The 14112-nt window shown below is 42.2% G+C and overlaps 1 protein-coding gene across 2 annotated transcripts; it reads right to left on the bottom strand.

Moving 5' to 3' along the window:
* Positions 1–292: 292 nt before the first annotated feature.
* On the bottom strand, positions 293–12871 carry ddx18 (DEAD (Asp-Glu-Ala-Asp) box polypeptide 18). Of its 2 annotated transcripts, none has more exons than XM_024403483.2 (14): positions 12695–12871; positions 9112–9297; positions 8694–8951; positions 6048–6183; positions 4263–4363; positions 3946–4145; positions 3641–3755; positions 3379–3518; positions 2853–3014; positions 2097–2249; positions 1837–1950; positions 1640–1696; positions 1237–1414; positions 293–1008 (listed from the first exon to the last, which is right to left on the bottom strand). In XM_024403483.2, the coding sequence occupies exons 1-14, from the start codon at positions 12798–12800 to the stop codon at positions 863–865; spliced, it is 2052 nt and encodes a 683-aa protein (XP_024259251.1). In that variant the 5' UTR covers positions 12801–12871; the 3' UTR covers positions 293–862. The 2 variants fall into 2 exon arrangements, with proteins under 2 accessions (XP_024259251.1, XP_042171296.1); XM_042315362.1 differs by lacking the exon at positions 12695–12871 and adding an exon at positions 9657–9679.
* Between the last annotated feature and the right edge of the window lie 1241 nt (positions 12872–14112).

Raw genomic sequence — 14112 nt, 5'->3', positions numbered from 1 at the left:
CGAGTGCTTGAATACACCGCCCCCATGTGGAACTCCCCTGTCACTACAACCATTTGCTCAGTGGGCAGGACCAGCTCTTCAATGCTGTGATGTTACTCAAATTCAGAAAACAGTGTGCCATTACAACCAATTTCCATAACAATACCCTACCTATAATTATTAAAGGTCACAAGTGCACTAATACTTAGTCCTGTGTTGATACATTTTGTGCCTATAACGGAAAGGGCTCCATAAATATACTTTTAAAAAAAAGTTTTTAAACGGTATACAAATGGGAAGAGTTTGCCAACAGTGTGGGTGTATATTTTTTATTTTTTTTAAATTGGCCAGTAGAGGAGGAAAATAATGCAAATCAATGTACAGTGCTGCATACTCATATCAAAGAGAATCTACAGTAAAAATCCACATCTGCTGTGAGGAAAGGAATGCAAGGGCTGTCCTCAGAACGGTATGAGCCCACGAGTCCTGTCACTACAAAATACCTGTTCAGAGAAAGACAGGCTGAGACATTGGAGCAAAACAATTGAGCCCCCTTACAAGAGACTAGTTACCACAGCAACAAAGTCAAAATTGGCTATGTTGTAAAAATGAATGAATACAAACATTTGCTATTAGTCTTAAAGGTTAGGCATAAGGTTAGCAGTGTGGTTAAGGTTAGATTTAAAATCTGATTTTAAGAAAATAAATAACCGAGGTTAATGACTTTGTGGCTGTGGTAACTAGTGGCGACCCAACAGACTGGTCTTTCACACACAAATAGGGAGCGAGACACAATGCCCAGTAACAGGCTAATAGATCGGTCTCTGGACAGAGTGAGTCCAGGTCAGGAAGCCATTTTGCAATGTCCCCCAAGGACCGCAGGCTAGCGAGAGAATTGCCTCTTGTCCCCCTTGCCTTTGTTGACGTGCTTGAAGATCTTGGCTTTGTGAGCGCCCTTGCCCTTCTGGTAGCCGAAGCCGCCGCCCCCACCCCTCTTCGTCATCTTCAGTCCTCCTTTGCTGTGGACGTCTGGAGCGGAGTGCTGGGTTAAAGGAAACACCGTACTGAACTGACCAATTAGGTAATGATAAATAAGTACACTATAATTACTATAATAATTACTATGCATCATTATTTTAATCATAAATAGATTTGATAAGTTTGCAAAAGTCATGACCACGAATAGATAAGGCAACGCAACACTTTGAACGACATTGGTGAAAGTACGCCTAGGTCGTTGCCGTAGAAAAAGGATACTGAGGTCGACGTAGGGGGGCACTTTGAAGCCGAAGGAGAGCGCCACCATGGGGAGGTTGAGCGTGTTGACGCTGTAGATCGCTTTGAGCGAATGAGAGTCGTACGCCCGCACGTAGGACTTGTAGGCCTCCTGGGCTGACTTGTGCAGGTAGTAGTTCTTCTCAATCAATTTCCCCAGCTTCAAAGAACAAAATGTGAAGACCTTTGTGTGAATTTGTCATTGGGATTTTAAGGCGTGTCAGATAATTGCGCTAAAGTCACAGAAGCTAACTCCTGTTCACAGGAGGACGTTTATCATTTCACCATATCAATTAATTAGCTGCTGTAGTCCACTATATCACAGACGTTACGTCACTTAGCCCTGGTTCACATGCAGAAATCAAATGTGGATGCATGTCTTTACCTGACCCTGGATATCAGAGATCTTCGCCCAAGAGAATTCAAACTCACTCAAAGGAACCTGAGGCAGGAGGGAAACAAAATGTAACATTTCCTTTTAAAAAACTGCTGATTAGCCATCTTTTAGTTGCATTTTTTTCTTGTTTTACTGTTAAGAGCTGGGTTGAGGTAAGGTTAGAGATGGTTGGGTTAGGGTCTTACCTTGGCCTGTTTGAGGAAGCGCAGGAAGCCCAACTCCTCTGGCCGCAGGATCAGGAGGGCGTGGCCTATGCCGTTGATCCCGCGAGCTGTTCTGCCGACCCTGTGGATGTATTCCTAGGATAAGAAAGAAATAAGAACAAGGGAAACAGATGTTAATGCTTCACTGAGGCATTGGCTGGAGATGCTTATAGACTAAGGGTTATTACTCAATAGTGTCAAAGATAAATAATAAGTGTCTCTCAAACTTAGGTACTAGGTACCTTGGGGTCATCTGGGGGGTCATACTGTACGATCCAGTCCACCTCGGGGATGTCCAGGCCTCTGGCCGCCACGTCGGTACACAACAGGATGCCAGAGTCAGCGTTACAGAACTGGAAGAAGGTGGTGGTACGCTTCGTTTGCTTTTGCTTCCCCTGAGAGATAAAAGAAAAACAGTTGATTAGATGTCTGCCAGACAGCATTGCCCACATAGGATAAGATGCCATTGTTGAACCGCACAGAATTTGACAGTACATGTTCGTGTTAAATCCTGTTGCGCAAGATTTGGTCATATCATAAGATGTGTTATCGTGGTACAAGGCCTTAAGATCCAAGTGTGGATGTACCAGTTGTCTCCACAGCAGACCCATGAGAGAGAGAATGCCTTGTGGTGTCAGACTGGGGATCAATGTAGCAGAGCTCAAATTGAGCCAGATAATCATCCGAAGACTACTGACACAGAGTGTAGCCTGCAATCTGTTGCTTGCCTTGGAACTACATTGTTGTTACTAGAGACACTGAGATTAATCATATTTTAGAGCCGGCGTAATTAATCACCAGTGATGTATATGGGTTGAGTGTCTTTTTTTGACTCAAAAGGGCTCCAAATAACTTCCCGAAACAAGCTAATAAAGTAAGTCAGGTCAGTTTCAGCCAACACTAAAACATACGAACGGTCAGAAACGGAGAGGTACTATCTGAACCTTTCCTAGAGAAACCCATTTTTCGTTCTGCTAGACTGAAAGGTGACAACTCACGTGGATGGCCATGACAGGCAGGTCGATGTAGTTGAGCAGCTCGTAGTGGAACTTCACCGACATGCAGGAGGAGAAGAACACCATCAGCTTCTTCTTACGGTTCTTCTTCAAGAAGGTGAAAAGTAGCATGAAGCGCTTCTCAGACGGACACACCACATAGCCCTGGCAAGCAAAACAAAGTTTACATATCAGGCCACCCTCGATGCACCAGAGAACCACAAACCTGTCAAGTGCATATTGTAATTGATGTGTGAGGTTTAACTGTAAACTTGCCGTGGTGGAGACCTGGCAGGGTCTCAAAACCACCCCACTTCTATCTAGCAGACAGTACAGGAAAGGACAGAGCCACTACAGGCCAAACCTCGCTGAACGGCCTGCACGTTTGAATTTTTGGCGCTCCAAAACCAACTGTCAAGACCACTAACAAAAAAACAAAGCTTTGCTACTTTCAGTTAATGTCTTGGGGCAACTGAAGGCAATGCACTTAACTTATAGTCACACTGCAGCAGTGAGTCGTTTTGTTTACCTGTTCAAGGCCATCCACGGTGGCGTTGTCCTTGTTGTCGTCCACGCCCACGTAGAGGGGCTCCTTCTTCAGGGAGATACGGGCCAGGTCCTCCACCTTACGGGTCTGGGTGGCCGAGAACAGCATGGTCTGCCTCCGCTCTGAGGATCAATGCATGATGTTAGACATTGGGAGTTAGACATACACACAAGACAAATAGCAACACCAAACTCCATGGTACAGTATATGTAAGGTTGGTTATGGCCATGATGCGGGTACATACTTGGCAGGAGTTTGATGATCTGCTTCAGTTCCTCCTCGAAGCCGACCTCCAGGATACGGTCGGCTTCGTCAATAATCAGACACTGGAGGTTCTTATACATGAAGCCAGCAGTATTCTGCAAGGTTGTGGGGAGAAACAAATGAAGAGAGCCAGCACTAAATGCAAAATTCCTTCTGTAAAATAAGTAACCTACACTGAAAAGTTATATAATCCAATCCTTTGTCAAAATGACCCTAGTCCCCACTTTGACAGAATTTTATGAAAAGGACTTTTACTAAATGTACTGTTCTTATCATCATCATTACCTGCAGGTGGTCCAGCAGTCTGCCGGGTGTGGCCACCAGGATGTTGACACCGTTGGCCAGCCTTTGGGCCTCGGCCGTGCGGTTGCTGCCGCCCATGATCAGGCCAAAGGTGTGCACGTGGTGGGTCATCAGCTCTTTCATCACGCCATACGTCTGCATGGCCAACTCGCGCGTTGGGGACAGGATCACCACGCCCGTGCCTGGGGATAGTGGGGAAGCAGGGTTGAGTCTTAGGCGAGGTCTAGACACTATGCCTTTGATGTTAGCAGTGCTAAAAAGACTGTGGTAACATATTTATACATCTTCACTAATCTTACCGTTCCTGGGCATGAACTTGAGTTTGTAGATGAGCTCGATGGAGGGGATTAGGAAGGCCAGGGTTTTACCACTGCCGGTCTTAGCAGCAGCCAGGATATCTCTAGAAAAATTCAGAAGAGCAAAGGACGTCATCGATCAAGCCAAAAACAACATTACTCAGTTTATCAGTCCCGTAGGGCTAATTCTAGGATGCCATTTGGCAGCATTTGGTAGTCCTGGATAGGGCTGTCGCAGTGACCATATTATCACCACACCAGCAGTCACAAGTCATGAAAGTCATTCTGTTGGTCACAGTAATTCTGTTGGTCAGGGACCCAATATGCATATATTTAAAATCCGGACCGAAATAACCTAAAGGACAACCAAACCTGTCCCCTTATGGACCCGGTCTGTTCCGAGTGACAGAAGCAACAGAAAAGCCAATTGTTTTGCTACTTTATTAAACTGGAGCTATGGACAAAGGGAGAGAGGCATAGAGCGAGCAGCTGTAGGCTACTAGGGAGCGGAGGTCGTGTGTGTGAATGTGTAGGTAAGACACGGGAGGCTCAGAGCAGGCAAGAAGGGAGAGACCGCAACGACTTAACTTCTTGCTAGTTATTTATCATCCCATCCGTTTACATATTACCCGTCTTGACTGCATCAAACCGAGAGAAGCTAGCTAATTGAGGCTAAGTGCGTTTCTTACCGTCCTAATATTAGTTTCAAGTTTTATTAATGGTACGGTACGTACAGGATACGCATGGTATAGATCGTCCAACGAAACGCTTACTTGCAGATTCCTTCGACAATATAACAATAAGAAATGATAATACAAACACAGTAAATGGCAGTACAATAGAATTAAGCAATAAGGCCTGAGGAGGTGTGGTATATGGCCAATATACCACAGCTACGGGATGTTCTTTTGTACAACGCAACGTGGAGTGCCTAGACTTAGCCGTGGTATATTGGCCATATATCACAAACCCCCGAGGAGCCTTATTGCTGTTATAAACTGGTTACCAAAGTGATTAGAGCAGTAAAACTACAAATTTGTCCTACCCCTGGTAGGGCTCAAACCACCCAGTTTATAATACACATTTTAGCTGGAGTATAATACAGTAAGGCACAATTTATTGTCCAATATTAACACGTGTATTGTGGAAGGGTGGGATGGGGCCAAGTGTACAAGAGTCTGGTAGCAACAGTTGTGATGCGTTTAGCATGAATGTGTGCGTGTACATGAGTGAGTTCATGTTCACCTACAAACAACTCCAGATTACAGCCTAAACAACAGCCTACATTGTTGGCTTTTGATCGTTATAGCCCTTCTAATTTTCTTTTTAATTCCATCTCTCATTGATTTGCCACACCAGCAGAGCAGCAATGCAATTGTCTCTACCCCCCGCGGGAAGCGCAGAGTGCCGAATCATTCAGCCCATGTTTTGATTTCTAAGACATTCACACATTTATAGGCCTATCATAATGAAATAATGGATTTTATTGTGAAGGTGTAGGCTATATTAAATGGATTTATTAGACTTTTAGATGTTCCAAATGCGCACATCAAATCAGCAGCTTGTATGCCTGGAAGCCCAGAGATGCTAAACATGTTCATGTTAATTAAACGGTCAATTACTATGAGAACAGCAGTTATTTGCATTACAATTATGGGCTGACAATATGTCATGACAGCCACACCCAGAGTCCTAGAATGATTTTACAGAGCTCTGTTTCAGTCAGCCTTGTAGAGGACAATTAACAGGTGGAAATTCTGGCTAATAAAATGTCAAATGTAGGCTTACCTTCCCTCCAGTAGGGGGCGGATGCTTTTGTGTTGGATCTCGGTCATGTGGTCAAAGCCCATCTCCTTCACACCCTTTAGAGTGTTCTCGCTCACCAGAGAGGCTAAAGAGGCAAACGATGTGTCCTCAAATGCACCTGGGAAACAGAAAACAGAGTTCAAACCTGCATGGGTTTGGCATAGAAAGGCTCTAGTCTAGCACTAACACAAGTAGACTGACCAAGGATTATCTAAATGGGCAACTGGTGGCACAACCCCCACTCCTCTTGAAGAATCCATTTTTAAAAAAAAAAAGTAACTCAGTCGGGGTCTCAACTTACTGTTGGAATCAGCTTTAATATTGCAGATATATTGTGGCTTCCATTAATATCAAATAATTTCCAATCCCCCATATACATTTTTTGTAAATATGGAAGTATTCAGAACCCTTTGACTTAAAAAACACTATCACATTTACCAACGTTCTCAGACCCTTTATACAGTACAATTTTGAAGCACCTTTGGCAGCGATTACAGCACCGGTATTTGGTGCGTTTTTCCCCCATTCTTCTCTGCAGATCCTCTCAAGCACTGTCAGGTTGGATGGGAAGCATCGCTGCACAGCTATTTTCAGGTCTCTCCAGAGATGTTTGATCGGATTCAAGTCCAGGCTTTGACTGGGCCATTCAAGGACATTCAGAGACTTGTCCCAAAGCCACTCCTGCGTTGTCTTGACTATGTGCTACGGGTTGTTGTCCTGTTGGAAGGTAAACCTTCACCCCAGTCTGAGGTCATGAGCGCTCTGGAGCAGGTTTTCAAAAATGATTTCTCTGTACTTTGCCTCGATCCTGACTAGTCTCCCAGTCCCTGAAAAACATACCCACAGCATGATGCTGCCACCACCATGCTTCACCATAGGGATGGTGCCAGGTTTCCTCCACAAGTGAGCCGTCATGTGCCTTTTACTGAGAAGTGGCTTCCGTCTGGCCACTCTACCATAAAGGCCTGATTGGTAGAGTGCTGCACAGATGGTTGTCCTTCTGGAAGGTTCTCCCATCTCCACAGTGATTGCGCAGTTTGGCCAGGCAGCCAGCTCTAGGAAGAGTCTTGGTGGTTCCAAACTTCTTCCATCTAAGAATGATGGAGGACTGTGTTCTTGGGGACCGTCAATGCTGCAGAAATGTTTTGCTACCCATGGCCTGATCTGTGCCATCGACACAATCCTTTCTCTGAGCTCTACGGTCACTTCCTTTGACCGCATGGCTTGATTTTTGCTCTGACATGCAATGTCAACTGTGGGACCTTATATAGACAGGTGTGTGCCTTTCCAAATCCTGTCCAATCAATTGAATTTACCACAGGTGGACTCCAATTAACTTGTAGAAACATCTCAAGGATGATCAATGGAAACAGGATGCACCTAAACTCAATTCCGAGTCTCATAGCAAAGGGGATGAATATTTATGTAAATTAAGGTTTTTATTTTTAATAAATGTGCAAAAATTTCTAACAAACATGTTTACACTTTGTCATTATGGGGTAGTGTGTGTAGATTACTGAGTTTTAAAATGTATTTCATCAATTTTAGAATAAGGCTGTAACATAACAAAATGTGGAAAAGGTAAAGGAGTGAATATTTTCCAAATGCACTGTGATATTGAGAGAGAAATAAATACATGTCCTTTATTATTTTCCCTTAACCCTACCACCCCTCAACGAATTGAGGAAACTAATCTACAACACTTAGGCTTCTACTTCAAGCTTTATATATTTATATTTTACAGACAGTATATTTCACATTCGTTGTCTTGTTATTTCTTGTCCCACCCTTCAGCTCAACCCCTCCTATCTATCTCTGAACACCATCCAGTCGATTTATATTTGCCATATAGTTTTCAACTGTGCTGTTGCAAAGTTCTGAATCTTTCTATTCTAGTACTTTCTACAGGTTGTAAAGAAAATATTTTGCTAAGAGTGTTATGACATGATTGATTCATTATGATTTAAAACATTTTTTATATATATATATATATATATATATTTTTTTTTTTTAATCACCCAGCAGTGCTATTTGCAGACTTAGCTCCAGGTAAATGTTGCGATTCTTCAGCTATCTAAACTTAGTAGTCATGGTCAAATTACCCACTGATTTTGTAGGTCATAAAACTGCAAACATTTCTCTCCACCCCACGGAAAAATGAGTAGAAGTGCATGAAATTAGTAATACAACTGTAATATCTTCTCTCTGCCCCATGGCAAAATGTGCAGAAAACTTTCTTCAAACCCGCCAAATTAATTCTAAAGCTATTTATTTTTGATTTTTTATCTCCAATGTTAAGAGGCGGGCTGCTAAAATGGTTTGCGCACAATGTGGTGGAAGGGGGGCATGCAGACCTGCGAGCAACTACAGTCCCTCATGAACAATTCAGTTTTTTTGTGGCCCCCACCCTCATCCTTGACCTAAAGTAAAAGACCATGGTTACCAAGCAGGTCATGGTTAAATACAGAATACTATACATAATTGTATGCTTGCAGAGGCTAAATTGTAAATAGTTCATGGGCCATATCTAATACTGAGATATTACTGCTACAGATAACATTCACAGTTGACATGGCCAACATTTGGTAGTGTAAAGGCCTCTGACCTATGTCATTGAACAGTGAATACCTGTCAAGCCAGTTGGGAGCTCTGGTCCATCTTCCTCATCATCATCCCCAAACTTCTCTCCTTCCCCCTTTTCCGCCTCATCTTCACTTCCCTCTTCATCGTCGTCGTCATCATCATCTTCCTCCTCCTCCTCTCCAGCCTCTGCCCCTTCAAGAGGCTGTGTGGGTTTGTCTGTGCCCTGATCAGCATCGTCCTCAGTCACAGTCAACCCCCTCTCCTCCTCATCATCTGCCTCATCCTTCTTGGCTTTTTTCACACCTACGTTAGAACCACAAAAATACTTTGACAAGGAAAACATGAAATTACTTGGTAAACCGGCACTTAGCCATTTACCCCGGCCTTCTTGAAAAGGGGAGTAATATCAGAATCTCAAATCCTAGCTACAACAATTTTAAGAAATGACTGAATATCACATTACCTGGCGATTCAGCAGTTTTGAGCTTCCTTTTCATCTTGACAGATTTTTCTTCTGTGTTCACCTCTGCAGACACATTCTTCTGTATTTGTGGCTTCTTTGTGGGTTTGGCATTCGGTGGCTTTGAAATTGCTGTGGCCCCGTGACTCGTTTCATCACAATGCTCCTCTGGAAGTCTGTTTGCGTCACCTGTGAATACACAGATTTTTAACAATTATTTTTTAAATAGCCTCCTTTGCCTGGTTGATGATGTTATCATTCAACTAGTAACATTGACTAGCTAGCGAGCAAGCACTACAAGCTAGCCCTTGATCATGTTTCCGTTCTATTACATAAGTCATTGGATGAAGGCATCTTCTGTAGGGGAGTTTTGTTAAGAGGTGCGACGCTCGGTCTGAGCATTAACATGCATGTTATCAGCAATAAATAATTTTCAAAAAACAAAAAGGTTAAATTGATACACAACTTTATAGAGTTAAGGTTCCCGCAAGGCGATATGTCCATATTATAGCATGCTTACGGGAAAAATATGTAAGAGAATGGACTACCTGTGCTAATGAGCTATCTGCGTCTCCGAACACCTGTGTGTAAACAGAAGACAGATGCCACAAACATGAGGTCATCGGAAAAATATGGTCTGTGGCAACTGTTAAAACAGTGTACAGTAAGTGTGAATTTTGCATTTGTTTCTAAAAAAAATACTGCAATTGATAATCAATTCACTTTCAGACAGTATTTGACTATTTTGGTTTATTGTGATGGTAGTGACGATTGTTTATGACAATTAGAAAAAAGTTAAACATGTTTTATTATCACCTGAAAGATATTTACCCTGTATTGAATGAAAATGTCATATTTTGCAATCTCCCAAAATAAACCCGATCTCTGACAAGAGACAGGCTCTCCCTCCATCTTGCATTACAAACACTACACTGACAGATATAACAATGAGCCAGATATTTCACTGGATGTATAAATGTAAAGCATCCGGTTGGCGTTTCCACCCAAAATCAAATATGGCGATGAGAGAAAGCCCAGTTGCCGGCAGTGGGAGAAGATGAAGTGAGATGGATTTTGGCCAACATTCTGCTAATTTCCTCATCAATGAAACATTTGATCTCCATACAGTTCTGTTTCCAAAATTAGAATCTGTACCAGAGGACTGCGTTATTTAGAAGGATTGCAACGGCGAATTTGGTGATCGCACACTCGTATTTCAGTGTAGGCGTTCCCTAACGTAAATATGCAAATAAATGATCAAACGTGCCAATAGGATCTCACTAGCGCATGCTTGGCTCTGCCCACCACCGTTGCCTTTTCTGCCCACTATGATTAATTTGCTTCAATTTGAAACAGACTCTGGTCCATCTTAGGTTAGTTATAAAAAAATTGTTGCTACACTTGCCCATCCAGTAGCAGGTCAAGACTCCGTGAAGATGATGTAAGGCGCAATAAACAGTTGAATTTATGTTTGCTATGTACCCCTTGTAAATTATTGTTCTGTGTTCCTTTTGACTCACCTTATACCTTAAGTCCTACGGTAGCCACGGTACGTACCTCCTGTTATGTTGGCCCACGAACGTGAGGAGTGTTTATAACTAATACACCCTAGCAGTTTATAAAGCATTTGGCTAAGTCTCGTTCTTTCTATGGGTGCATTTGTAAATTCACTCTGGCTATCTATTTCCGATTTCAGAGCGCCCTCATCTGAGTGTTCCAGCATGCAGAATAACTGTTTCATTCATGAACACGCAACATCCGTTGAATATGACCGGTATCAGTAGCATAGTCACAGTCACCAAAGCTCTAGATAACACAAAAACATTCTAACCAGCTCTGCTAGGGCGAGAAAAATGGTCAGTGAGGTGGTCTCTCATTTATGTCTTAAATAAAGGTAAATAAATGTCTGGAAGTAGCTAGCTAACTCTAGCCAATTAGGTTTGGTGCTTGACTGTCGACGTGAGGTCAGAGCGCTCAGATCAACCCTACTCCTCCACCAGAGCATCCAGTGTGCACTCTGAGCAACACTCACAATGGCAGTCAAGCACCCAAACTAACTGGCTAAATTTGGCTCGCTACTCCCAGACACAAGAGAGAGAACACCTCACTCACCCTAGCAGAGCTGGTTTGGCTGTTTTCATGTTTTTTAAGGCGTTGGTGACTAACCGCTGTTGGCAACAATTTAATAACTTTTTTTACTGATGTCTACTGACCATAGTCATATTCAACCTGTGTTGCGCATATGTAAATTCCTCACGTTGACCACACTATTTGTGTTGCTACATAAATGTACACACACGTTATTCAATCATTTCACCCAAACTGCTCACATATCTGCATAGCCAGGTGCTAAAATAGAACTTGGTTCTATTTTTGAAGCAAACTGGTTTTTAGGCACATATAACCACGTGGGTGATTGAAAGCTGAACTGAGGTCCACACTCCAGGTGGTGGTGGCAATGCTCCTTAATTAAAGTTTGTTGCCAAATGCAATATAAAGTCCAAAGAAGACTGAAGGAGGAAAAATTACTAGAAACTAACAACTAGGTTTACCCTTTTATCTGTGGATTAGTTGTCGGGGTACAGGACCTTATGCATTTCAGGTAAAATAACAACCTAATGTTTATATCCCAGAACAAATAAACTAGCAAAAGAAAGCTAGCTAGCTAAATGTTTCATCAGTTTCGACATGTCCCCAAATTAATAGAAGTGGTTCAGAGTTCGTTCTGCTATTTCGATCTGCACACCCTTATCACCTCTGGACAAAATCAACATGCGAGCGATGGTGCACGCGTGTGCCCGGTCTAGTCTGCGTGTCAGTTATTCTGCGCCCTGGCACACTCAGATGAATGATCTTAAATCGGAGTAGATAGTTACGGTGCGTTCATAAATGATGCACTCCAGCTATACATGTTACAATTCCAGTTGTAAAAAAGCAGTCTTCTGGCAGTTTATCCGCATTGCTTGGCGCAGATGCAAGACAAATAGATTTGACATCTAATTTGAAGCGTATGACGCTCGCAGCCTGTCAGTTCTCATTCTCTACCGTGAATTCTAATGCCAACGTGTAAAAAAAACACAAAAAAACACTTCCTTTCATTTGGGCTGTAGGCCAATATTGTCTTATTTGGCTATACTACGCACAATCAATGCGATGCAAGTAATCTAGCTGCCTTATTTAACTAAGATATCAATAGTGGAAAGAGCTCTGTATCAAAACCTGTCATTCATAACGATGTTTCGAAATTACCTAGGATTTGTTTCACTAGCTAATGGCTAAGGTTAGTTAGCTAAAGTACGTTAACTACCAAAATAAACAGTAACGTTAGTTACTAACGTTAGCTTGTTTCTAGTTAAGCTCGCTAACGGAATGGATCACGTTATTACAATCGGTGATTTAGCTACGTGTATCAACTAAAATGATATTTGTGATTTCCGTGAGACATCAATAGTTAAAGGTTATATATAAAATAAATGACCCCGCAAAAACACGCACCAGACATATTTAGCTACCTAGCCTTGCTTCGAGGTTGGCGAGTGCCAATACAACTTGTAGACAACGATTACAATACTCGAAAAACAGTTACCATTATCTTCATCTTGTTTCTGTTTATTAAGTAGCTTTCGCTCTTTGTTCTTTTCGCTTCTTTTCTGGATTTTCTGCCGAAGAAGCCTCATCTGAAGATCTGCCATGCTTGCAGCTGAGCGCACACACGCGTGTGGAATTCAGGACCCCTCTAGCCTAGACTGTTGCCTGCCTGACTGTAAATACATAGGACCCTATATGGTTGTCATTCATATTGCCAGAATGCAAATCGTTTGTACTATCCAGGGTAGAACGACTGCCCCCTTTCATTGAAGTTCAAGGCCGAAAGGCGTACGCAAGCCTGTTGTATCCAGAAGCAGGATCCCCCACCTCTATTAAATAATAATTTGTTCTTAGCTGACTTGCCTAGTTAAATAAAAGGTTAAATAAAATAAATAAAACATTTGCTATAATGCAGTAAAATTACGTTAGCTTCCTTCCACGCCTGCGACGCCATACACGTGGTCTGCGGTTGTGATGCCGATTGGACTTACTGCTAAATTCTCTAAAACGATGCTGGGTGATTTATGGGAGAAATTAACATTAAATTCTCTGGCAACAGCTCTGGTGGACATTCCTACAGTCAGTATGCCAAATACATGCTCCATCGAAACTTGAGATATCTGAGGCATTGTGTTGTGTGACAAAACTGCACATTTTAGAGTGGCCTTTTAATGCCCACAGCAAAAGGAATACCTGTGTAGTGATTATGCTGTTTAATCTATTTCTAATGCTGTTTAATCAGTTTATAGATATGCCAAACCTGTCAGGTGGATGGATTGTCTTGACAACGGAGAAATGCTCAAACGGATGTAAACACATTTCTGCACAAAATTGAAAAGAAATACGCTTTTTGTGTGTATGGAACATTTCTGGGATCTTTTATTTCAGCTCATGCAACATGGAACCAACACTTTTGCATGTTGCGTTTATATTTTTGTTCAGTGTAATTCCAACATGTACACGCACGTAAAAATACACGTTTCGTTTTATTTGGGCTTAAGTCAAATATTGGGCTATACTACAAGCAATCAATTAAGTTAGTTATATCTAAATGAATAAGCCAGCTAGCTATCAATGTATCAAAGCATGTCATGCATAACATTGTTTCAGGACCACATACTTCACTTTTGACTACTTTAATACACATATAAGTGAATTTGTCCCATTCATTTGGTCCCCTAAAGTGGCGGGACTATGTACAAAAAGTGCGCAAGGAGGTGACCGGCTGCTGTTTTACCGGCTCCTAACCAACTGTGCTATTTTGTTTGTTTTTTCACATCGTTTGTAAAATATTTTGTACATATTGTTGCTGCTACCGTCTCTTATGACCGAAAAGAGCTTGTGGACATCAGAACAGCGATTACTCACCTCGAACTGGAAAAATAGTTTTTCTGTAATGAGTCAGACGCATAGGAT

Source organism: Oncorhynchus tshawytscha, linkage group LG03 (assembly GCF_018296145.1).
Source record: "Oncorhynchus tshawytscha isolate Ot180627B linkage group LG03, Otsh_v2.0, whole genome shotgun sequence".
Classification (NCBI taxonomy): Eukaryota; Metazoa; Chordata; class Actinopteri; order Salmoniformes; family Salmonidae; genus Oncorhynchus; species Oncorhynchus tshawytscha.
The sequence above is the reverse complement of the archived record's forward strand: the minus strand, read 5'-3'. Positions and strand labels throughout refer to the sequence as shown.

What these genes read in the sequence shown, in the direction of transcription:
- ddx18 (XM_024403483.2), bottom strand. Translation starts at nt 12,800, where the DNA reads ATGGCAGATCTTCAGATGAGGCTTCTTCGGCAGAAAATCCAGAAAAGA. An exon ending in GACTGCTGGACCACCTGCAG is followed by an intron (nt 3,756 to 3,945) that starts GTAATGATGATG and finishes ACAACCTTGCAG; the next exon opens with AATACTGCTGGCTTCATGTA. An exon ending in GATCATCAAACTCCTGCCAA is followed by an intron (nt 3,519 to 3,640) that starts GTATGTACCCGC and finishes ATTGATCCTCAG; the next exon opens with AGCGGAGGCAGACCATGCTG.